Source organism: Tenrec ecaudatus, chromosome 5, assembly GCF_050624435.1.
Source record: "Tenrec ecaudatus isolate mTenEca1 chromosome 5, mTenEca1.hap1, whole genome shotgun sequence".
NCBI classification, from domain to species: Eukaryota; Metazoa; Chordata; class Mammalia; order Afrosoricida; family Tenrecidae; genus Tenrec; species Tenrec ecaudatus.
Window position 1 is genome coordinate 118,149,449 of NC_134534.1, and position 26,417 is coordinate 118,175,865.

General features: G+C 41.7%; 1 protein-coding gene across 1 annotated transcript in view; it reads right to left on the minus strand.

The window, feature by feature from the left end:
• IPPK (inositol-pentakisphosphate 2-kinase) overlaps positions 1-26,417 on the minus strand; it is an 80,673-nt gene that overhangs the window by 28,006 nt on the left and 26,250 nt on the right. The window contains exons 3-6 of the mRNA XM_075549868.1: positions 24,503-24,598; positions 10,109-10,175; positions 8,096-8,217; positions 5,397-5,486 (exon numbers count right to left, since the gene is read on the minus strand). Of these exons, the coding sequence (XP_075405983.1) occupies positions 5,397-5,486; positions 8,096-8,217; positions 10,109-10,175; positions 24,503-24,598 (375 nt within the window). The remainder of the gene's footprint in view (positions 1-5,396; positions 5,487-8,095; positions 8,218-10,108; positions 10,176-24,502; positions 24,599-26,417) is intronic.

A 26,417-nucleotide genomic window follows, 5' to 3' on the forward strand; every position in this document is an offset into this window, starting at 1 on the left:
TTGAAAAATGATCTGTTCTGTAAACCTAAGACAATTCACAAAAAAAGTTTAAAAATGGCTCAAACATACCTCCTTTTCTCTAATTGTCTGTAAAGCTACTCAATCAAAAACAAAAGACCACAGTGAAATAATGAAGTAAGGCCTCGAAAAATCTCTCCTACATTTAAAGCGATAAGAAATAGACATTTTTACAACTCTGGGAATTAACCAAAGGTTTATACCAATCTGGAAAGCATCTATTCAAGAAAAACAGGCAAATCCAAGTGAAACAGCAGGCTTCATCACATTCTATTTTCCGATGTCATCCCCACTCTCTAGTACCACAGTAGCCATATAAACCAACGTCCTGTGTAACAGCTAAAACACAGAGCTTGGCAGTCAACTGAAGAAGCAGAACAGCATCGGAATGTCTTCAAAGCCTAGAAAAAACAGCATTACTCTACTTTCTGGTATTTCTGTGCAAGATCTCACTTGCAAGTCTGTCTTTATTGAACTTGTTTACAGCTCACCCAATTCAAAAGATCTTATCATGGAAATATCTGTTGAAAAAATTAAAGGACCCATTTAACCTCATTTTATGACTGCCTGAGGTAATGGCCAACAGCTAATATGAGCAAGAACCCAAAACACCCAAACCAAGTAGACTCTATGCCCTTTTCAACCAAAAAAAAATGAAAAGACAGGGGAGGGAAGGAAAAAAGAAGAGCTGATACCAAAGGCTCAAATAGAAAATAAAGGTTTAGAAAATGATGATGGCGACATATGTACAAATAAGCTTGATACAATTGATGTATGGAATGTTATGAGTTGTATGAACATCCAATAAAATGATCTTTTAAAAACTGAAGACGTGCACATAGGGAGCACAAAAGGGCAACCAACATACTGTGCAGCAGGGTTTATTGAACACCTTAAATCAACCATTTAAAACACATGTGAGGAGGTACAGGACACCACATATGATTGAATGGATGCATAAACGAACAAATGAACGGAAAGAATCAGGAGAACCATGTCACGACAACTAGAAACAAAGAGATACTTCAATGACAAGGTGTTATTGCTTGCTATAGTTGTTAACTCCAACTAATGGCGACATTACGTATAGCAGAACAAAACGCTTCCTGTGCCATCTTTACAATCATTGGCATGTTCCGGTCCATTGGGTCAATTCATCTTTGTCGTCGACCCACTGTTTAACTCAACATGCTGTCTGTCCTTTTCAAGAGGGCGATCGTTCCAGATGGTATGTCCAAAGCAAGTTTTTCTAGCCTCGCTTTCTTAGGAGTATTCAGATTGTGTTTCTTCTAAGATTGCTGTACTTGTTCTCCAGGCAGTATGGTAAATCCTCTCCAGAGCATCACTATCTGACTACATCAGTTACAGCACTATCCAGATTTCACATGCACGTAAAGTGACTGAATAGGACACTGTCAGGTGCAACCACGTTAGGTACACCTTAGCATGAATGCAACATCTTCAGTTTTTAAAACTTGAAAGAAGTGTTTTGCCGAAGATTTTCCCAATGCAATGCATTGTTTTGATTCCTTAACTTCTGCCTTATGGGCACTGATTATTGATTCAAAATAGAATGAATTGATTGACAACTTCATTTTTCCTCTGTTTACCATGATGCTGCTTATCAATCTAATGATGAGAATACTTGCTCTTCTCATGTTCCAGTGTAATAGCAGGCTGTAGTCTTCGACCTTCACTAGAAAGTGCTTCAAATCAGCTTCAATTTGGGCAAGAAGGGCTTGTTACCTACATATCGCAGGTTGTTAACGAGCTTTCCTCCAATCCTGATGCCATGTTCTTTTTTATTTGCTCAGCATATACACGAAATAAATAAGCCTGGCTTATTTGTTCAGTACATACATTAAATAAGTAGAGTAAAAATGAAAAGAGATTAAGAATGCAATGAGAAAACATAGATGCGGGAAGAGAAATGTCAAGTCATATGAAGATTGCCAAGAGGCAGAAGCTTAAAAACAGACAAAAAATTTCCTCTGTAGAGAGAGAAAACCTTGTGTTAGAGCCTAAATTCAGACTTCTATATTCCTGAAGTGTAAGAAAATAGATTTGTTTGTGGTATTTCTGTTATAGTAGCACTAGATACCTAAGACAGCTAAAGAGCAAGACCTGGTGATCTACTTCTGAAAAATAAGCCACTGAAAATTCCCCGGAGAACAATTCTACTCTGACACACACGGAGTCACCATGAGTTGAAATCTACTCAACAGCAACTGAGTTTTGTGCTTTCGTTTTTCCATCCAGATTATATAAAGAAGACTTACAACTCAACAGCAAAACACAAACAACCTAATTTAAAGAGGGGCAAAAGACCTGAATAGTCCCTTCTCCAAAGAAACTATCACTATTAAAGGATAGTGAAATTTTCCTATGAACTTTTTGAAGCCTCCTCATACAAAAGGACAACAAAGACATGAGCAGGTATGCAATATCACTAACCATTAGGAAAATGCAAACTAAAGCCATGAGATATCACTTCACAACTACTCATTCACTCACTCATTGCCATCGAGTAGACCCCAACTCATAGGGACCCTACAAGGGCCAGGGTAGAACTGCCCCTGTGGGTTTCCAAGACTGGAACACTTGATGGGAGTAGCAAGCCTCAAATAGAGTGGCTATCACTTTGAAAATGGGAAATACGTGTTGGCAAGAATGCAGATACACTGAAACCCTCATAAATTGCTAGTGGGAATATAGTATAATCCCTGGAAAACAGTTTGACAGTTTTTTTCAGCTGTTAACCCCAGAGTTACTATATGACCAAGCAATTTCATGGACAGGTATATATCCAGAGGAAAGTAATTTATGTCTTTTATCTTCTAAAAGAAACGTCCATGCAAAAACCTGCACATAAATATTCATATCAGCATTATTTGTAATAGCCCAAAGGTGCAAAACACCTAAATGTCCACCAATGGATGAATAGATAAAAAGAATGTGATATATCTTTACAATAAAATATTATTTGGCAAAAGAAAGAAAAAAATTATTTGGCATAAAAAGAATGAAATCCCATACATGATACAACATCGATGGAACTTGAAAACATTATGCTAAATGAAAGAAACCAGACATTGTTATCTGATTCCATTTATATAAAATGCCAAGAATAAGCAAATCCACAGAGACAAAAAGTACATTAGTGATTATCAGGGACTGATGGAAAGGGACAATAAATGGATTAGGGGTTTTCTTTTTTGAGTGATAAAAATTTTTAGGATTGGATTAAGACCACTTCCAACCTTACCATCCTGGTGTATTGCAGTAAGTTCTATCACTTGTCCAATGAACATAACCTAAAGATACAAAGATGTTGAAATATATATGTACCTCAGGTATTTCCCATAATTAGCCCATTCTTGCCTTCTGGGTAAAAGAAGTCCTGGTAGTATAGTGGTTACGAGTTGGAGTGTGATTCACAAGGTCGGCAGTTTGAAACTACCAGCTGCTCTTTGGGAGAAAGATGGGGCTTTCTATTCCCGTCAACAATTACAGTACTGGAAACTCACAGGGGCAGTTCTACCCTGCCCTACATGGTAGCTATGAGCCAGCATCCACTTGATGGCAGAGTTTTTGTTTGTTTGTTTTGTCTTCCCTGATAATCGATTTCTTTTGAGCTCTTTCCTCCCAGCTAAGTATCTCACCATAGCAAGTCAGTATTATAACCAGATCTAGCCTGCTGAATATGTATAGAAGGGACAAAGACAACCAACAGCGGACCCTACAATAAACTAACTTTGGTCAAGGACAAAAAGTCTCTGGAAAGAAGTCACCAGAGCAATCTAGACAATATGTAAAGTCAATAAGTCTGACAAGCCATTTCCAGGGCAACAATCATAATCCTTCACATCAATCCATATTCATGACTTTGTGAATCTGTTACATATTCACAATTCCTTCAATTTACTTCTGGTATGAATGCCAAACTCACTGCCATTGAGTCAACGCTGACTCATAGTGACCAGCTATGGGATTCTGAGACTGTAAGTGTTTATGGGAGGAGAAAGTCCAGCCTTTCTCCCGAGGAGATGCTGGTGGTTTCCCACTTCTCACCATGTGGACCGGAGCCAAACACAACCACTGTGCCACTAGGGCTCCCAGCATATGCACATAAAACTGAAAACCTCCTTTCTGGGGGAGCTTGCCTTGATGGCTCTAGTCCTGGCTTGCTCCTTGCTTGATCAACCACAGTAAAACTTTCCCTCTCCATCTTCATCCAGTCTCTGTCTTCGTTTCTAAAGCCGCACCAAACAAGAGTTGGGTTGGTAACATGATAGAGCATTGTTTGCATACCTTATGAAAATGCTAAAATCCGAACACTTTATTCTAGTAACCTGGCATCTATAATGCTCACTTTCCCGACGCAGTCGCCGAAGACAAAACGGGTGCACAAGCAAATGTGGTGAAAAAAGCTAATGGTGCCCAGCTATCAAAAGATACAGCATCTGGTGTCTTAAAGGCTTGAAGATAAACAAACAACCATTTAGTTGAGAAGCAACAAAGTCCACATGGAAGAAGTACACCTGCTGTGTTATCATGAGGTGCCAATGGGCACCAAAGACCCAGAACAAAAAAAATCATCTTGATGTGAATCAGGGGGAGTGCAGAGTGGAGACCCAAAGCCCATCTGTAAACAATTGGACATCCCCTCACAGAAGGTCACAAGGAAGAAATGAGCCAGTCAGGGTGCAGTACAGTACTGATGAAACATACAACTTGCTTCTAATTCTTTAATGCTTCCTCCCCCACCCCACTAGCAAGACCTCAATTCTACCTTATAAACCTGGCTAGACCAGAGCATGTACACTGATACAGATAAGAGATCGCAACACAGGGAATCCAGGACAGATAAAGCCCTCAGGGCCAATAATGAAAGTAGCGATACCAGGAGGGGAAGGGGAAGGTGGGAGGACAAAGGGAGAACTAATCACAATGATCAATATATAATCCCCTACAGGGGGATGAACAACAGAAAAGTGGGTGAAGGGGGACAGTGGTCAGTGTAACACATGAAAATAATTTATAAATTATCAAGGGTTCATGAGGGTGGGAGAATGGGGGAGGGGGGGGAAATGAGCTGATACCAAGGACTCAAGTAGAAAGAAAACGTTTTGAAAAAGATGATGACAACGTATGTACAGATGTGCTTGACACAATGTATCTATGTATGGATGCTGATAAGAGCTATAAGAGCTATAAAATAATAATAAAAGGGAACATAAACTGTTTGTGAAATAAAAACTAAGTAATAGATAAATACATTTTGTTTTACGCTTCAAACCCAGTACCCTAAGGAACTCATTCATGTAGACTGAAGAGCTTTCAAAAGCCCCTTCAGGGTGGCTCTGCTCCACACATACCTTGAGGTGCTGATGCATGCAGTAACGACACACTTTATGCTTCATCTCATGTGTGACATCACTGGAGAACGGAATAAATCCACATTTTGGCTACAAAGTAAACAAATAAGAAAAACTAATTAGAGAATGTTGCAGATTGAATAGTGTACCATCCCCTACCTCCCACGGAACATGTACTGTAAATGCTAACCCCAGTGTCTGTGGTGGGCATCCCAGTGGCGTAGCGGTTAGAGCTGCAAGGACAGTCTTAACCAGCAGCCACTCTGTGGGGGAAAGACGGAGTTTGCTACTCCAGTAAAGAGCTAGTTGCAGTCTCAGCAACTCACAGGAGCAGGCCGATTCTGTCCACAGTCAGTAGAAGGCAGAAACGACTCACTGACAGTACATTTGTCTGAGTTACACTTGTGGTGATAATCTCATTTGGGACTGGGTTCTTTCATTATGGAAATACAGCAGTGTTAGTATAGGTTATGTCTTAAGCCAAACTTTTTTAAGATACTAAAGAGATGAAACAAGCAAGCGAGCAGACAGAGACAGGGGAAGAGAAGAGAGCTACCAAACCACATGAAGACTGTCCAAGAGGGGAAGTTCAAAAGAGACAGGATTTTCCTTTAGAGCAGAGAGGAAAAGCCTTCTCCTAAAGCCAGTCTTGTGTTCAGACTTCTAGCCTTTTACACTGTGAGAAAATAAATTTCTATTTAAGTCACATACTTCTTTTGGAGCACAAAAAAATTAAGATAATTTTGCATTTATATGAATTCTTCTGCAACTTTTTTCACTCAGCCGTATGCTTTTGAGACTTATCCATGTTGATAAATCATGATCAAGTGCATTTAATTTAGCTGTCGTGGCATAGAACTTTACGGCAACTCTTTCATCCATTTCTCTATTGATAGACATGTCCCCCTATTGCATTGAGTACTTTAGAGTACATACTTAGAGGAGAAATTTCTAGGACACAGGGAAGCTTTACTTTTCACTACTTACTACCAAATTGCTTTCCAAGTGGTTGTACCAATTTGTAGCCCTTTCCAAAAGAAAAGGAGAGAACCAATGCTCAGTTCCTCTCCAGCATTGGATAGTCAGACTTTTTGATTTTGCCTGTCTGATGTGCATGAGATTTTTATCTCTGATGGGCATGAAAGAATCTCTTTTGCCTGTGTAATATGACTTCTAATCTCCTAAACTGTGAGAAAACTTATTTGTCTGCTAAAGTCACCCCCTTGTAGTATTTGCATAGTAGCACAGATAACTAAGATGGGAATATATCACTTACCTTTCAAAACACATACAACAAGCTAGGAGATAAAGAAATGCAAAGCAGAAAGTGGGCAAGCATTAGGTATAAATGTCCCCCAAAGCTTGATAAACTTCTATAGGAAACTGAAGCATTTCTCTTCAAGTCACACAGACAGACAGCTTTTCTCCAGCTAAAGACTACATGACCAGAACTTTTACTTCCGGGTAGAAGTGGAGGGGGGTGGTGGGGGGTACATAGTGCTGCTGTTTGCTTGGCAAAGGTAAAACACAGAGGAGCTTTGTCTCTCCATGAAAGAATGTAACCTGAAAATCTGGAAGCAATGTGATTCCAGCCAGACTTCCTGGTTTCCAGAAGCTGGTCACTGCTCCCTCAACAGTGGGAATTTGCTCAGAGCTCCAAGCAGGTCATTGTACCCTTTGACAAGTGATACATAAAATTGGAAGGTGCCAATCTGATAATTGCCATGCTTCCAGAGCATCACAGAACTGCCTTTTAAAAGTTAGTCTTACCATGAAACACATATTAAGTTCTAGGCCAAAGGTTGCCTTGGTGTTGGCACACTGAGTCATTTGACTTCTTGGTGGGAAAGGTGAGCATCGGTTTGCACAAGAGTATCATAAGTGTGCGTGCTCAGGACCCGGGGTGACTCGCAAATGGGTGCCCCAGAAGTGTGAAATAGATAAGCAGTGACCTGGGACATCTGATGGGGAGGGGGGCAGGCGGAGAGTGTCCTGGGAATACCTGAGCTGCCACCTTCAACTTGTGACAATAGAGAGCTAAAGCAAGCATGGGAGCCCCTGACTTTGACAAATCCTCCCTACCCTCACAATTGAGTAGAACTAAATGGTAGTTGTCATCCCCATTTCAAGACTCCTAGCCATGACAAACTAGAACCTCTAAGGGTTAAAAACACTTTTGTGCCTCTGCAGAAATCTCTTCTAAGCAAGACACAAAGGAATTGATTGTTGCCTAGTTTAATAGACTGACTCACAAACTAAGCTTTCGGACCAAAACATGCAGCATCACCTGCTGGCAAAGGGAACACAGCAGAAAGACGTCATACAGAAGGAGGATCAGGACGGGAAACTGGTGATTTGACCCCTAGGGAAAATGCAGAGGACATGATCTAGGAAAGTTTTCGTCTAGTTTGCCATGCCTGAGGATGGTGTAGCTCGCTTGCTGAGTTCTTTCTTACAGAGGGAACGCACTTGCAAGGGGAAGGTGACAGGGGTAAATATCTGGAAGCTAAGGGTCATCTAGCCCCGAGAGAAGGCTGTTGGATCCAGTGAAGAAAGGCCAGGACACCATGCAGAATAGTTTCTAGAGGAAAACATAAACTAAGCTGAGAAGCAAAGACTGTTAAAAGAAAATCTGCTTATAAGCAAGGACCTCTCTTCTTCCTCTTTACCCACATTATTTCCCACTTCACCAAAGTCACCTTAATCTCTACACAGAGGATCGGTCGGTGCTCCACAAAGTGGTAGGTCTGAAGTCTGGTTAAGTTAGGAAGGCACATAGCATAACCACTGAGTGTGTCCAGGTCCTTGTCACAGCGAGATTCTGGAAAAAAGTGCAGGGACCACCTGATGATCAGTGCAGGAGACAAAATGGAATTCTGCTGCCATCTAAAGTACCAACCTAGCATACAGAGGTGCTGGCCTTGGCTCTGGCTTCTGTAGGGTGATGGCCAAGGCCTGGAAATTCCTTGTCTGAAAGGAGTGTCTTTGTTTACCCAGGCTTTGGGCCACATGGTATTAGCTGATGAGGTTGGTTGCATGAACAGGTAGCCAAATTCACATGATAGGACTTGAAGAGCATTCCCGCTGAGTGATGTTTTATGTCCCAAGCCAGTTCTCAGAGTAGTCAGTGCTCCACAGGGAGAAGACACTGGGAGCTCCACATAGGTACCTCTTCTGGACCTTGCCCTTCTTCATGCCTTGGCTGATCTTAATCCGTGTCTTTAAACTGCCATAAACCATATTCATGAGTATAATGGCTTTCAATGAGTTCTGTTGAGTCCTTCTAGCCACTTATTAATCCTGAAGGCATATATTCTTATAGATAACTAAACTTATCAAAAGTTGTCAAAAGTCAGGACCGCCTTGGGGACTGACTCCAACCTGCAACATCCTTAATGAAGGAAGCATGGAGAGGAAGGAGGCTATAGTTCAGGACACCGTCAGTCTAACAAGACACTCAGAAAATGTCTGTACTTTCCTCTTAAACAAGGTTCCTTCCAAATATCCAACACCAACATTCCCAGGTAGAAAATGCACTATGGACAAGTCAGATGCCCTCCTTTTTCACACAGTAGGTTTGTTACAATTCATTATTACAGCCACTCTTGTCCCTGCTAAGTAGTCTACTAGCCAAAAGGGTACTGCAGAAGATAGGTCTGGCAATTTGCTTTCAAAATTCCCAGCCTTGAAAATCCTATGGAACAGTTCTACTCTGTACACTTTGGGTTGCCATGAATCAGAATAAAATTGATGGCAACTAATAACAACACAAGAAAATGAGGGTGGAGGGTAGCACGTGCTGATTGATCGGAGAGCCCAAGAGTACATCTGCATCATGTCCTCATCCAGATGTGAAAAGCAGAACCACAGCACTTCCCTGGTTTGGCTGTGGGCAGCAACCTCCTCCCACTGCCTGGACCCTTTCAACAAGGATGGCCTGCTTCACAGGGCTCTTTCCAACCTGAGGATCCCAGGGTCCCCAAACCAAATCAGGAATGAATGTTATATTGGCCATTTATACAACCTGATTAATGGTTTGTCCTTTTCTAAAACATTATTTCCATCCTAAATAAGGCCTCCATGTTAAGATTTCAGTTTCTAACAGTAAAGTCTTTCACCTGGTTCCCAATATTTCAGGCACCAGCAAGTACACAGGATGAACACATTCCCCACTGGGGAAAAGACATATTTAGGTATGGTGGGAAGGCTGTATTTGGTGATAACAGCAAGGTAATCACTACAGAGGCTCATCCACCTCCCTGGCTTCCTCCAGAGGGATATGCAGGCAAGCAAAGAATCCTGCTTCTGGAGGCAGACTCCTGCCAACTTCTCACACCGGGCCTACCTGTTATGGCTCAGGTTGACCACAATAACTTCCTTTGACCCTTCCAAGTCACTGCTTTACTTTGCCTTCCCAATTCCTTCAGCTCATTCTTTCTCTCTCACATGCACAACAATCGAAATTGTATCAGTTAATGCTTGGTCATCCGTTCTATGCTCTAATCTGGTTATGTGATTCCCAAAACTGTATTTATGAGTTTCCTAAACTTCTACCCCTGGTGATGAAGTTTGATGCCTTAAATGCATCTCTGGAAAGCATCCTCATGGCAACAGAATGGATGAAAACCACCTCTACTTGACATGGTGATAACATCACTTTTCAGGTAACATATTTTAAATTGTTAACAGATTTAAGGTTCAAAAACCCTTACCTGGTCTTTCAGTCTGTATCTTTAAACAAAGCTGTTTCACAAAATCTAAAGGCAGCCGAACAACTTCCTGTAAGAACAAGTATGTAATATTCAGTGTGTGGATTAGGGGAAGAAAAGTCACTTTATGATTTAAAGGTCATATACAGGTAAAGCAAAGCTAAGGTTTACATAATTAAAAGTAACAGGCTCTCCTTCCTGGTGCACTCCTATCTGTGCACGTGCAGGTCGCTGGCAGCACCCAACTTAATTCACATGGTCTCACCGACACAAAATGCTTATGTAGCTACTCATGTATCTTCCCAACAATGAGCAGTGTCTCTTCTCCCCTAGCACCAAGGACATTCTTAGAGAAGCCAAACTCTGAGAAGAATACCACGGGCTTCTCTGGCTTCCTGCTGATCCACAGCGGGGATTGTGTTAGCATTCTTCACCTTATTTTGTTACTCTTGTCCAGGCTGAGTGACATTTCCTGGGCGAGTTATAAACAATTTGGTTTAGGTAGTTTTTGTCTATGGCTGGTACCCACTTAGCTTAGATTGCTTATGGATTAACTGACCCTGAGTGAATGGAGATAAAGATGAGTTAGAGTTAACCTCAACTGAATGAGGATGAGATGAACTGACTCCAGAGAGAAGTGGAAGAGAGAGATGTCTGACACCAGGAGTTGGTGTAGACTGCAGCAATTTGATAGCTTCTCCTGGACTAGACTGGACTTAGCATATGGAAGCTGATGCTCAGAATTACAACAACCAAAGATTCTTTAGACCAAGAAACACGCTTAATCCCCTCAGAGTAATGATTTGATATGGATAAGCATGTTAGAAATTGAATTATCTAAAATATAGGGAGATAAAGGCAATGAAATGGCTGGTTTACATGCATTCATGAATACGTTTAATTTCAAAAGGTGGGGGGAATATGAGAGGGACCCCAATAAAGAAGGGTCTTCCTTTCCCCTTGGGTCAGGGGAAGAGAGAGTAGCGGTAAACGCTGATACAGATGCTAGAGTTCAGTGTTGATGGCGGAAAGGGCTAACTGTGATTGTCAAAACTATCCTGGCTGAAGCTGTCCAGAGAGAGAAGACTGAGGGGAGGCAGTAGGAGCCATGCTAGTGTAGCACCCCTAAGGAAGCCTGGCTACTTCTTGTCTGGTTGTCGTACTGTGGTGGCTTGTGTGTGGCTATGATGCTGGAAGCAATGCCATTGGTATTGCACATACCATCAGGGTAATAACCTAAAGTGAACAGGTTACAGCAGTTTCCAGACTAAGAATAGAATGCAAAGAAGGAATCGGCTCTCCACTTTGGAGAAGGTAGCCGCTGAAAACCTTATGCATAGAATCGAAACACTGTCAAATACGGACGGCCTAATGAATGGAAGACTATCACAAAGGAAGAGGCTTCCCACTGCTGAGGAATTAGTCAGAGAAAACACATTATGGACAGATTAAAATATCAGATACTGAAAACCTCATGAAAAGAAGAACATTGTCAGAGATAGTGCCAAAGGATATAATGAAACAATCAAGAGAAATGGCATTTCATTCATGGTCAAAAGGATATTTCAAGGTCTATCTGGAAGTACAATGCAGTCTGTTGTAAGATTTTATCTATCTGAACCCATAGAAACCCAATAAGTACAACTATTATTCAAATTTATGCACCAACCACAAAAACTAGTATTGAAATTGGGAGAATTCTACAAATGTCTTCGGTCAGAAACTGATCAAGATGCATTGGTAATTACTGGTGATTGGAATTCAAAAATTGGAAACAAAGAAGGAACAGTGGTTAGAAAACATGGCCTTGATGACAAGAGATGAAGGCTGAGATTTTTGCAAGACCAATGACTTACTCAAAGCAAATAACTTTTTCAACAACACAACACGTGGGCTTCTCCAGAGAGAATACAAATAAATCACTGACTACACCTGTGGGATGAGATGATGGAAAAGTTCAACATCAGCAGCTAAAACAGGGCCAGGAGCTGTCTGAGAAACAGACCATCAATTGCTAATATGTAAGTTCCAGTAGATGCAATAAAGCTCACAAGACTCAAATTATGACCTGGAGTCATCCCACCTGAATTTCAAGAACAGATTTGATACGTTGAGCACTAATGTCAAAAGACTGGGTGAGCTGTAGGAGGACATCAAGAACATCATTTATGAAAAAGCTAAAGATCATTAAAGACAGGAAAGAAAGTAAAGATCAAAATGTATATTAGAATAGATTCTGAGGTTTGCTCTTAATCATAGAGTAGTTAAAGCAAATAGAAGAAATGATGAAGTCTAAGAGCTGAACAGAGTAATTCAAAGGGCAACACAAGAACACAAAGTAAAAAAGCACTAAGTAAAATATGATAATAAAATGTGCAAATAGCTAGAGTTAGAAAATCAAGAATTCTTTCTCTTTCTCTCTTTCAGCTCACTCCCTGAGATGCCCTGGGAGCTGGAGAAGTCACATGGACCTATCCTGATGCAACCGGGCCTCTGGAGCGAGATAAGCCACTTAGAGACCCCTACCAGTGCTGAGTGTTTACAATGCCACTGGATCCACAAGACTTCCAACCCACTGGCGTGTGATCTTCCTGCATTCCATGTCATAGCATGTGTTATGTGAGTCTGAAGAGGAATTTACAGACTGGAATTGGACATATGGGCTAATACCGGACTTATGGGCTTAGACTGGAATGGGGCATTTTCTCAATATTCAATTGCTCTTGTATATAAACCTCTTGCTTTTTTTTCTTATTTCTTTATAAGCCTCTTTCTTTTTTAAAAAAACATTTTATTAGGGGCTCATACAACTCTTATCACAATCCATACATATGCATACATCAATTGTATGAGGCACATCTGTACATTCTTTGCCCTAATCACTTTCTTTTTTTTTCTTTTGTTTACATTTTATTAGGGGCTCATACAACTCTTATCACAATCCACACATATACATACATCAATTGTATAAAGCACATCCTTACATTCTTTGCCCTAATCACTCTCAAAGCATTTGCTCTCCACTTAAGCCCTCCGCATCAGGTCCTCTTTTTTTTCTCCCTCCCTCCCCGCTCCCCTCTCCCTCATGAGCCATTGATAATCCACAGATTGTTATTTTGTCATATCTTGCCCTATCTGGAGTCTCCCTTCCCCCCCTTCTCTGCCGTCCATCTCCCTGGGAGGAGGTCACATGTGGATCCTTGTAATCAGTTCCCCCTTTCCAACCCACTCACCCTCCACTCTCCCAGCATCGCCCCTCACACCCCTGGTCCTGAAGGTATCGTCCACCCTGGATTCCCTGTGCCTCCAGCTCCCATATGCACCAGTGTACAACCTCTGCCCTATCCAGTCCTGCAAGGTAGAATTCGGATCATGGTAGTTGGGGGGAAGAAGCATCCAGGATCTGGGGGAAAGCTGTGTTCTTCATTGGTACTACATCACACCCTGACTGACCCATCTCCTCTCCTAAACCCCTCTATGAGGGGATCTCCAGTGGTCGACATTTGGGCCTCAGGTCTCCACACTGCACTTCCCCCTTCATTCATTATGGTATACAGATATATATATATATATATTCATTCTTTTTTTTTTTTGCATGATGCCTTATACCTGGTCCCTTTGGCACCTTGTGATCGCACCAGCTTGTGTGCTTCTTCCATGTGGGCTTTATTGCTTCTGAGCTAGATGGCCGCTTGTTCACCTTCAAGCCTTTAAGACCCAAGACACTATCTCTTTCGATAGCCGGGCACCATCAGCTTTCTTCGCCACATTTGCTTATGCACCCGTTTGTCTTCGGCGATCCTATCATGGAGGTGTGCAGCCAATGATAGGATTTTTTGTTCTTTGATGCCTGATAACTCCCTTTGGGACCACGCGATCACACAGGTTGGTGTGTTTTTCCATGTGGGCTTTGTTGCTTCTGAGCTAGATGGCCGATTGTTTATCTTCAAGCCTTTAAGACCCCAGTCACTATCTCTTTTGATAGCCGGGCACTATCAGCTTTCTTCACCACATTTACTTGTTCACCTACTTTGATAAGCCTCTTTCTTATACACAAAATAAAAAATTAAGAGCATGCTCAGTATATCTTAAATGAAAGGAGCTCAAGAAAAAAATTCCATCCTCAAGTTGCAACATTGAAAGAATCAATAGGCAAAATATTTAATGATACAGGAAATATCAAGATAGTAAAAATAAAGAGTCACAGTACCAAAAATAACTAGTTAACATTCTGTTGTTTCAGGAGGTAGTAATATGAGCAAGAATTAATGGTACTTAAGGAAGAGGTTCAAGCTGCACTGAATGTATTAGCCAAAATTAGGCTCCAGGAATTGAAATGTTTCAAAAAGCTGATGAAGTACCAGAAGCACTTACCGGTCAGGAAATTTGGAAGACAGCTTCTTGGCTAACTGATTAGAAGAGATTCATATTTGTAGCCCCTCTAGAGAAAGGTGACCCAACAGAATGCTCAAATTATAGATATCATTGATATCACATGAAAGTAAAATTTTGCTGAAGATTATCCAAAACTGATAGCTGCAGTACATTGATAAGGAACAGCCATAGGTCTGATTCAGAAGATGATGTAGAACTAAGGATATTGTTGCTGATATCAGATGGATCTTGATTGAAAGCCAAGAATGCCAGAAAGATGTTTGCTTGTGTTTTATTGCCTATGCCAAGATATTCTACTCTGTGGATCATAACAAATTATGTATAACCTTGATAAGAATGGGAATTCCAGAACACTTCATTGTGCTCATGCAGAACCTATACATGGATCAAAAGGCAGTTGTAGGAACAGAACAAGGATACTGCATGGTTTAAAATTAGGTTTGTATCACGGGGTACCTCCCGCAAACAGGATTTTTTCCAAAGCTATATATTTAAAAATTTTTACAAAAACTTATTATCACATTCAAAGTACTCTGAATTACACTTAATACATTTGTGAAATCGGCGTTTCCATTCTTGGAAATATTTTAAAAACTCATCTGTTTAGATAGCTGAAGCACCTCCTTCAATATTTTCTTCACCTCTTCTACATCGTCAAATCGCTGTCCTTTCATGACAGTCTTCATTCGCAGAAAAAACAGAAGTTGCACAGAGCAAGGTCAGGTGAGTAAGGTGCATGAGACAAGAGAGGCATGCTCTTTTTTACCAAAAACTGGCACACAGAGATGGCTGTGTTGGTAAGTGCATTGTTGTGGTGACAAAACCAGTTGTCCCTCATCTGCCACAAATCAGGCATTTTTTGTTGCACACTGTTACACAATCTTTTCAGAACTTCTAAATAGAAAGTATGATTAACAGTCTGACCTGATGAAACAAACTCCAAATGCATTAAGAGTTGATGATTATGAAGGAGATGGACGTCCAGAACGAGGGTTGTGATTAATCGACATTTCACCCTTTTTGAAAGAAGAAAACCACTTGCACACTTGAGTTTTTACATAGCATTGTCACTGTGTTCAACATCACAACAGTTTCTGAGCAGGAAACAAAATTTCACAGCCACATCCTGTTCTCTTAAATTGGCCATCACAAAAAAACAAGGTCCAAGTGAAACTGCTTTTATGAAAAGATTCAGTGACCAGAGAGAACCTTCCTAGGCGACGTCACTGGGTGCATTAATTTAAAGCGAGTTGCTCGATGCTGACCAAGCAGGAAAAATTCATACTACAAAAGCTCCATCCCCCTAGTGAAATTCCAATTGTTTTGGGGTACCCCTTGTATATTCCATCATACTTATCCAATCTGTATGCTAAGCAAATAATCAGAGAAGCTGTACTATATGAAAAAGAATGTGGCATCAAGATTAAAGGAAGGCTTTTAAAAATATTTCTTATTAAATACTTTTATTGGGGGCTCTTACATCTCTTATCACAATCCATACATTCAGCCATTGTATCAAGCACATTTGTACTTATGCCATCATCATTTTCAAAGCATTTTCTTTCTACATGAGCCCTTGCTATCAGCTCATTTTCCCCCTCTCCCCCACCATGAACCTTTGACAAATTATAGATTATTATTTTAATATCTTACATCATCCTCTGTCACCCATCACCCACTTTTCTGTTGTTCGTCCACCTGGGAAGTGGTTATATGTTGATCCTTGTGATCGATTTCCCCTTTCTCCCCCCACCTTCCCCTTATCCTCCTGTTATCTCTACTCTCATTGTTGGCCCTGAAGGGTTTATCTATCCTGGATTCCCTGTGTTGTGGGCTCTTATCTGTAGCAGTGAGCATGTCCTGCTCTAATTCAATTTGTAAGGCAGAATTGAGGTCATGATAGTGGGGGAATGGAGGGGGAGCATTAAAAAACTAGAAGAAAGTTGTATGTTTCATTGGTGCTATACTACACCCTGACGGGCTCATCTCCTCTCGGAGACCCTTCTATAAGGGGTTGTCCTGTTGCCTACAGATGGGATTTGGGTATCTACTACACACACACACACACATGCCCATTCACATCGGGTATGATTTTGTTCTGGGTTTTAAATGCCTGATAACCTTTTCCCATTGACACCTCATGATCACAGGCTGGTGTGCTTTTCCCACGTGGGCTTTGTTGCTTCTCAGCTAGATGGCCACTTGTTTATCTTCAAGCCTTTTGAGACCTAAGACTCTACATCTTTTGATAGCTGGGTACCATCAGCTTTCTTCACATTTGCTTATGCACCCATTTTGTCTTCAGCGATCGTGTTGGGAAGGTGAGCATCACAGAATTCTGGATTATTAGAACAAAGTGTTCTTATGTTGAGGGAGTACTTGAGTCACGGCCCAATGTCCATCTGCTACCTTAATTCTTAACATATACATTAAGTACATAGATCTATTTCCCTATTTCATATATAAATATATTTATATATGTACATGCCTATATTTAAACCTTTATAAATGTCCTTTGCCACCTAGGTCTTTCCTCTATTTCTAAAGGAAGGCTTATTAACAACGTGCAATATGCAAAAGACATAACCTTATTTGTTGAAAGTAAAGATCAAGGAGTGGAGCATTCCGTATGGATTACAATTCAATGTAAAGAAGATCAAAATTCTCACAACTGTACCAATAGGTAACATCATGCTAAGTGGAGAAAAGATGGAAGTTTTCAAGGATTTTGTCTCACTAGGATTCACAATCAGTGCTCATACAAGCAGCAGTCAAGAGATCAAAGGACATGTTGCATTGGGTAAGACCTCCTTAGAATGTTAAAAAGCAGGTTACTTTAAGGTGTACCTGGCCCAAGAAATAATATTTTGAATTGCCTCATATCCATGTCAAACTTAGACACTGTATAAGGAAGACCGAAGAAAAATCAATGCATTTGAATTGTAGTACTTCTTAAGAATATTTAAAGTACCACGGACTATCAAAGGGATAAACAAATCTGTCCTGGAAGAAGTACAGCCAGAATGCTTCTTAGAAGCAGGTGAAGAAACTTTGTCTCACATACTTCTTTCCTGGACATGTTGTCAGGAAAGACTAGTCCCTGAGGAAGGATCATGGTTGGTAAAATAGAGTGCAGTGAAAAAGATGAAGGCCCAGTCAAGATGGCTGGACACTATGGCTATAGTAATGAACTCAAGCACTGGCATAATTGTGAGGGTGGTGCAGGCCCAGGCAGTGTTTCATTCTGTTGTGCACAGGGTTACTCTGACTAGGAAAAAACTCGATGGTACCTAGCAACAACAACAAAGGGGCCCTGGTGGCAAAGTGGGTTATGTATTGGGCTTCTAACCTTGAGGTCGGCATATTGAAACCACCAGCCACTCTACAAGAGAAAGAGGAGGTAAAGAGTAATAGTCTCAGAAACCCACAGGGGAAGTTCTACTCTATCCTATAAAATTGCTATGGAATCAATTTGATAGCAGTTTGAAGGGAGAAGCACTAATGTACTAAAGTACAGAAACCAAACCTATGGTCCCTTCAAAGTTTTACTATGCTAATATTTCGAGCAAGGCTAAGAGCATGGGAATATTTCTCTTAGTTAAATTTTGATAGACATTAGGAGAGGAGATGGGTTAATTAGGGTGTGAGGTAGTATCGATGAAGAACACAGCTTTCCCCCGGATCCTGGATGCTTCCTCCCCCCAACTACCATGATCCGAATTCTACCTTGCAGGGCTGGATAGGACAGAGGCTGTACACTGGTGCATATGAGGGTTGGAGGTACAGGGAATCCAGGGTGGATGATACCTTCAGGACCAAGGTGTGAGGGACGATGCTGGGAGAGTGGAGGGCGAGTGGGTTGGAAAGGGGGAACTGATTACAAGGATCCACATGTGACCTCTTCCCTGGGAGAGGGACAGCAGAGAAGGGGGAAGGGAGACTCCGGATAGGGCAAGATATGACAAAACAACGATGTATAAATTACCAAGGGCATATGAGGGAGGGGGGGAGGGGGAGGGAGGAGGGGAAAAAAACGAGGACCTGATGCAGGGGGCTTGGGTGGAGAGCGGATGCCTTGAGAATGATTGGGGCGGGGAATGTATGGATGTGCTTTGTACAGTTGATGTGTGTATATGTGTGGATTGTGGTAAGAGTTGTATGAGTCCCTAATAAAATGTAAAAGAAGAAAAGAGAAAAAAATGATTAGGGCAAAGACTGTACAGATGTGCTTTATACAATTGATGTATGTATATATATGAACTGTGAAAAGAATTGTATGAGCCCCAATAAATTGTTAAAATTTAAAAAAAAAAAAATTTTGATAGACAGCAGACAGGATAAAGTTAAGACCACCTTTTGGAGAACCTTATAGACCAGATGGATACCTGAATGGCTGGTCCCTAAGTGACCTCACCTTGAGAGTTTTTATCTTGTGGATGAACTAATTGTTAATGACTGGTTTGGAATGGTAAAAAGTTTATGAAAGGGAAAAGGCCAGAGAGTAGACTTGCGAAATAAATTCCTTTGTGAGGTCTTTTACCTTGGTTCTTTGGAAAAATCATTACAGACTTTTCCTTCCTAGACTCTGAAGGAATTATTTTTACCCTAGTTTCCTACCATGGAGGGTTTTTGTCCAGGTTGATTGATATTTCCTAGGTAAACAACCTGTTTTGATACTTTTTGTGTGATGCTGCTGCAGCAGCCTGCCCTGTGATTTGTACTGATTGATCAATAGACTATGAGTTGAGTTGCACCCTACCACACACATGATGGGATCTGGGCCTACCAAGAGAGAACCGGACAGTTCAGAAGCCCAGTGGAAATGCCATGCCTTACAACTGACAGTTCGAACAAACAAACAAAAAACGGACAGAGTTTAGGTTTTCATGAAGTCAGGCCCACGGAGGTTTTTTAGAAAAATAAAACTAGACGGAAGCAGATGAAAAAAAAGAAAAGAAAAATAAGCCGAGAGAGGAGGGGCAAGGAATCTTTTTTAAAAAGCTATAACATGGGTCAAGGTCTTTAACACTGAAGGTGGAGAGAGGCCCACAAGGGGCACACCATCAGAGTCAATGAAACCAAAGTCCAGAAAGGATCTCAAGGCAAAGCTGGTGGTTCAGACAACTGGGTCAAAAGGAGCCTGCCATGAGGGGCAACAAGGCAGACATCCTCAGGCGGCAAGAGAGGGAATGCATGGCAGAAAGAAGGACTCATTTAGAGAGGAATTGGGAAAACTGCCCTCCACTAAAGAAGGGAGAGTTTGCCTACATACTTCTTGGTCCTTCCTGATCCTGACTTATAGCCTGTTGATCCAGATCCCAAGTTGGATCCTATTACTTATTAAATAAACAATATAACTCTATGTCTGGTCTACAGTTCTGGGTGGCCATTACATCGGACTATTGAAACTGAAAAGAGAAGCAGAGAATTCCATTGGCAGGATAGCTAGTATCAAAATTTGTAAAATGGTTGGAGAGTGGAAACACAGTGGACCTCCCATTCACAGAAATCAACTTTGAAGTTAAGACACGTTCTGATGGCACTAATATTATTACCATTTTACGCTTCACCGATTTCAAAACCTCCCTTGAGTGACACCACACATTTCATTCCTTCCTGGATTCCATAAGCCCTATTTCAGGAGGGCAGCCAGCCTTCTGCCTGATGGAAAATCCTGATCAATGGACTGGTTTGCTGGGTGAACACATGGTCTAGTTCTGACCGAGCTGATGTGAGGGGCTTTGTTAAGAGTAGGGAATGGGGGTGGAGTGGGGGTGGTTGTTGTCTTGCTTTGCAGACAACATCAGAAGGACAATCTGTGTCTACTTGTGGATTGATAGGAACGGCAAGGGCCTGAGTTGGAATGCAGACGTGTGGGACCTGGATGCCTTTGTTGGGACTTAAGTTAACAAAACAGAAGCCCCCTCCATGGATATCTTTAGGCTTACGCTCATCTAGGCTAGATTTTCTGTTCACAGTTGCAGCTAAAAGCACCTTCCTGGGACACAGGACAGGAGCACACAGTAGACTTTGCCTTGGCCTCACCCCCCCAACACACACACACACACACACACACACACACACACACTCCCTCCCTGCCCCCCGCCTGTTGCCCATGGCTCCCCACGTGCCTGGACAGCTGTGGCTGGCCTATGACACCTGCACACTTCTGCCGCCACTGTCCAGCTGGTCAGTTGTGCTTGTTCCCAGCCTGTTTATGCCAGCTTAACTTGTGATTTTGTCCTTTACCTAAATATGTTATAAACAGAAAAAAAAACACTATTATATAACAACTAACTTGAATGCTTTGGACATAAAGATTTTTAAATGGACTGCTATTTAAAAATATTATTAAATAGTTAAGATGAAACAATGGCAAAGAGGAATGATTATAAAAAGTAGAAAATTCTAACCTTAAGAGTGTCTCCCAAAACTCAAAGCACACAGATGGTCAATTATGGATGTTATGTTTGTAAAAAAGATAAAGGACTACAATTAAAGCCTCCCTCAAAGGAAAGACCCACCCAGCAAGTACAAGGCTATGAGATCACAGTGATGAGCCTCCTCACGGACTGGTCACCAGGGATCCCATGCACTTCTGGGAAATGAAGCTGTGGCTGATGCAGAAGTCATGGGTGCCGTAACAGATATATAAAGAAGAGACAGAGCCAATCCTGAACCAGTGGTAACTGGGTTACTCTTGACAGATGTCTACCAAAATGGCTAATCAACGCCAACAGCCAATAAGGTTACACTTAGGAGTAGTATATTTCTTCTAAACAGCTTTACACTGCTAATTATATAAATTAGCCATATTTGTATTTTCAGTCTAATAAAATGCTTATGGCATTGATCCTTTCCAATGTTTGACTATCTTTGTTTCCCAACCTCTGTGAGACTCAGGAGCCATTGAAGAAAACAATGCGCTAGTTTGTAAAGATGTGCAGCTTTGGAAATCCTGTGTCGGATCTGCCCTGGCCTGTTAAGTTACCTATAACTTAACCATTGTGAGTCACATAATCCCGCCAATGGAAGCCGACAGCACCAAGCATACAGCAAGCATCCACAGAAGAGGACCTAGTTTGAGTTGAATAAAAGGCAAACCTGTACCACTTCCTTTTTGTAAACATAGCTTTCAGTGGAGATGTGGTTCCACTCACTTCTGAAGGGGGCTGGGCAAGTGACAGGCAGGTTGGCACTGCTTATAAAAGCCGCTTGGTGGAAAGAAGAACCTTCCTTCAAACCACCACTACCAGTCCCAGCAGTATCAGATCATGGGGAGTTCCAGTGCAGAGTTAAGGCCTATTTTGTGGGTGCAAACACAAGAGCATGTAGCCTACCAAAATGAATTTATATTCCTAAAATCACACCAGTGCTCACCTTCACCTGGTACTTCAGAAGCAACAACCTGAGAAATAGGGCACCGCTTCCCAACTCACAGGCCCGTGTGTCTTCTGGTTTGAGACATACCCAGATCAATCTGTCTCTGTTTAAAATTCTCATCACGGGAGTAGATTTTGTCTTTTCCTAAGACAAGATAGTCCAGGAACACAGGGGACAGAAGTGCTTTCATAAGGTTCTGCTTTGTTTTATCTGGCTCAGGTCAGCCTCTTCTTTTCCTTTGGGAAGAAAGGCTTGTAGTGTAAAAGAGTGTTATTACAGTTTGTTGTGCTGTTGCTTTTATAAGTGCCCTATCTATATTCTCCACATGTACCAAAGAGTGAGGGACTCTGTGTAAGCAGCATTTCAATCATGTCGAACCTCGGACCCCTCAGGATAAAATGTCCTTCCTAAAAGGTGAAAGCAGGCTGTTTCACTATGGCAAGTGTCTGAATCCAGAGGAGACAAATCAATGGAGTCTAGTATCCGCTGAACTGCACATACAGGTGTCCACCATACACCCTCAGGACACAGTACAATACGTCATTCATTTTTATCCTCTCTGCTCCAAGGGCAAAGGGAACCATTCTGGAGTCAAAAAACTACTGGTTGAGCCCTTTTGGATGACATTTCTAATACTACCTCCTTTTCCCTCAGAGCAGTAAACACACTTAACCTGTTTAACAAACTCCTCCTGCCACCAAGTGCCAGCTCCAGCCTTGTTCAAAAGTTGATCCCTCCTTCCACTCGAGGCAGAGGATCTCAAAAGCCCTTGGCTGTTAGAAGATAGAGACAAGTTTGCATATGGTCACTATGGTCAACAGCCTGGCCTGGGTCAAAATGTCCAGCCGACAATACCTATGAGAAGAGCGTCTCTGTCGATGAAGAAAACTGCACATCAGGAACAACTACTCTCACAGCAGAAGACACTATCCAGGGGGCAAGTCCAATAGAGGAATTTGGGAGATTATGAGCCCTCGAAGCATCCTACATCCTCACCAGGGTGCTTTAGTCATGCTGAGTGAAGAGTACGTCTCCTAAGCATCTGTGGATGTTGATGTGTGTAGTAAGGAGGGGACAGGAGAGAAGGCTGCAGGGGAGCTGTCCCACCCCAGTAACTTGCCCGGGAGAAGAAGCCCTTAGTAGGGTTGCTCTGTTGTCCACACAGCACTAGACTGAGCATACCCTATGGCTTCAGAATTAGAGTCAAGCAACAGGATCAGAAGAGTACTTCCGTAGGGCTCTTACAGCCACAGAATTTCAATCTTCTTTCCTCAACAACAGTGTTTAAATATAAATGGTTTAAATATAAATTCGGAAGATCTATTGGGTCTCGGAGTCAGCTGCCATAGTGGCCCCAGTAGCCCTCCCCTCTTTGTGCCTACGTCCCTCAACTCAAAGTGCTGTGTGTTCAATAGAATACTGTGGAAATCACACCGACAGTCACAACATAGGGTAGGGGCATCTAAAACACTGTAATTCCTTCCTGTCAGGCTCTCCCCTGGCTCACTTGCCATACTGTGAGGATACATAAAAGGGGCTCCATCACAGTGGCATGCAGATGGTCTTAACAAATACCTGAGCAAGTCGTAACTATGGTATTCCCATCGTTAAGTAGTGTGTAATGTCATTTAAGTCACTAAGTTTGGAAACCCTTCCATTGTCCTTCAGATAATGAGGTGGCCTCATACTGGCATAGCCTCATCCTACTCAGGCTGCAAGTGGTGGGGTCAAATGGGAATTCTCTTCAGTTACGCCAATGTCCACTCACAGGACATCTTATGCTATAGGATAATTCTTGAAGGATATTTTGCTGCCAGGGCTGTTTAATAATATATTCCCTGGTAATCTTTGCTTCAAAGACATTTTTACTTTAGCATCTAAGTATTGTTTCTCTCATATGCATCCTGAGGTACAGCATTTACACAGGGGAGATTGTGCTTCATCTATTCAAAATGACCATCCACGAATAAGCCTGTTGAGAATTTGATCTATGATCAGTAGCCGAGCTGGCAAAGCAGAAAAGTAGTGCGGACCACAGCCATCTCCAGGGCAGACACCAGTGCCACCTCTTTTGCAGGAGCCACTGCCGCTTCCTAAGCTGCCTCCCTTCCCCGTGTGTCCTAACAATGACTCTCACCCATAGTAGGTGCTGCTCTTGGATACTAATGCCCTGAAGGAGCTCTCCTATCAGACTATGAGCTAAGAGATGTAGGAAGTGGAAGAGGAGGCTGCTTATTTCCAAACTAGTGTGAAGCCCACGTTTTTCTCCACAAGCTTTTCTGAAGGTGTTCAAAAGAGGCAAGGTCAAGAGCTAAGTTCTGGTTGACTAGACCACCCTATCAAAAGCCTGCACCTGCAAAATGTCTCTAAAGGGTCATGGAATCAGCCAGAGGCTCTTGCTGGTCCTCACAAAGCCCTTCTGAACATAAGGCACTCTCTTAAAAAATGGAAATAAGGTTTGCTTTACCTACCTCACCATACAGAAAGAAAAGCACCTATAACTACTGCAAGTCAAGTGACTATTATTTAGCACTAAGTTCCAAAATATAGTTCCTTTGTTGACACTATTGACATGAAATTTGTCCCTGGATGTAGACAATATAAATAAGACTCACTTACCCCAGAGTGAACACAGTTCTCCCCAAATAACTCCTTCATGACATTTTTGCTAAAATCCACTATGTTCTGCAGGTGCTGAAATATTTCTTCTGAAGCCTGCAGAAAACACAGCAACACCGTAGGCATCAAGACCCTTTGACAAAGTCCCCATCAGTGCACTAACACTTGGGAAAACAACAATGATCCTACAAAACCAAGCAACCAACAAACTCACTGCTATTAAGTTGATCCTGACTCCTGGCAACCCTATAGGACAAGGTAGAACTGCCCCTATGAGTTTCTGAGGTTGTAACTCTTTATGGGGATAAAAAGGCTCCTCTTTCTCCTACAGCGTGGCTGGTGGTTTTGAAATGCTGACCTTGTAGGTCACAGCCCAACACATAATCACAATACCACCAGGACTCCTCTGCAGACATACAAGGGTGTTTCAAAGAGTTCATGGGAAAATTCCCTGATCTGGAGAATATGCCGGATATTATGTTCTTAATTAGACACTTCTGACCTATTTTCTATCTAGTCCAGTCCTTCCTAATGCTGCGACCATTTAATACAGTTTCTCATGTTGTGGTGACTTCCAACATTAAAATGATTTCATTGCTACTTCATAACTGTAATTTTGCTCTTATGAATTGGGTGACCCCTGTGAAAGGGTTGTTCAACTCCCACAGGGGTCGCGACCCCCAGGCTGAGAACCATTGATCTAGCCCTTGATGACCCAGCCAGACCCTGTGGTATAGACTGCTGGGACTTTGGACTCTGTTCTATGGAGGCACACAACATCCTGCACAGGCCACACAAGAAAGCCACGAAGTGAACTGGGCTTTACCTCACTCGCCTGTAGCCCCTGGATTTAAAGCTGAAAATTCCTGGTGGGAGAAGCAGCAGATGACAAATATCCCAAGGTTATGGAATTGGCGGTTGCTGGAATTTGGTTTGGGTCTCTTGCCTTGAGGATGCCCAATGAACAGTGGCTCAGGACTACCATATTTTCTATTCTAATGACATCCTTGCTTTATTATGACATGTATCAGTCTGAAAGGCATGGTTCTGCCTTTGTGAATGAATGTTATGGAAAGTTTTGGCCTATCACCAATGCCCACTGTTTGTGTAAATACTGTCTAGACACTTATGAGTTTAACCTGTACACATCAATAATTCATGTATTGGAGTTTATAGCTGGCCTGAATTTGTATAATTTAATTTACTCAAAAATATTTTAAATTCCATACCACCAGCTAAATTAATGATACTATCAATAAAATTATCTTATACCTCAGGGGGATGATTGATAATATTCTCTATCATAAAATGCTATCTCTAAATTGAACCAGAGACATTTATATAAACGATAATGTGAATGCATTTTGTGCTCAAAATTCTAGTCCCAATTTAAGAACAACTAGTTCGTATGACATGACTCCACTTGATGTTCACCTTCACACAGAGATCACTGAAGATATGAGTGTGCTAGCAAAGTATGGAGAAGAAACTAGATGGTGTCTGGCTATCCGAAAGAATAACCCCTGGGGTCTTACAGGCTTGCCTTCAAGTAAGCAGCCATCTAAGTGAGGTGTCAACTAAGTATACATTGAAAAAGCACACCAGCCTGTGTGATCCAAGGATTGTAAATAATAAAATCCAAATCTGAGGGAGGGAATGGTCTCAGAGCTTAAATTATGAATACTCAGTTTACAGAAGGCTATAGATTAAAGTGAAAACCCAAAATCCATTTGTAGGGTCCACACATGGATTAAGATCCAGTGAATTCCCTCTGCCCATAGACCAGGGATGTGACTAGCCTTGATATCACAAAGAATATACTAGAAATTGGATTATTACAGATGAAGTTAGGGTAAAATTTACTACCTTACCATTTGATCTCCCTTGGGACTCATTTTAAACTTGTTCCAATTTC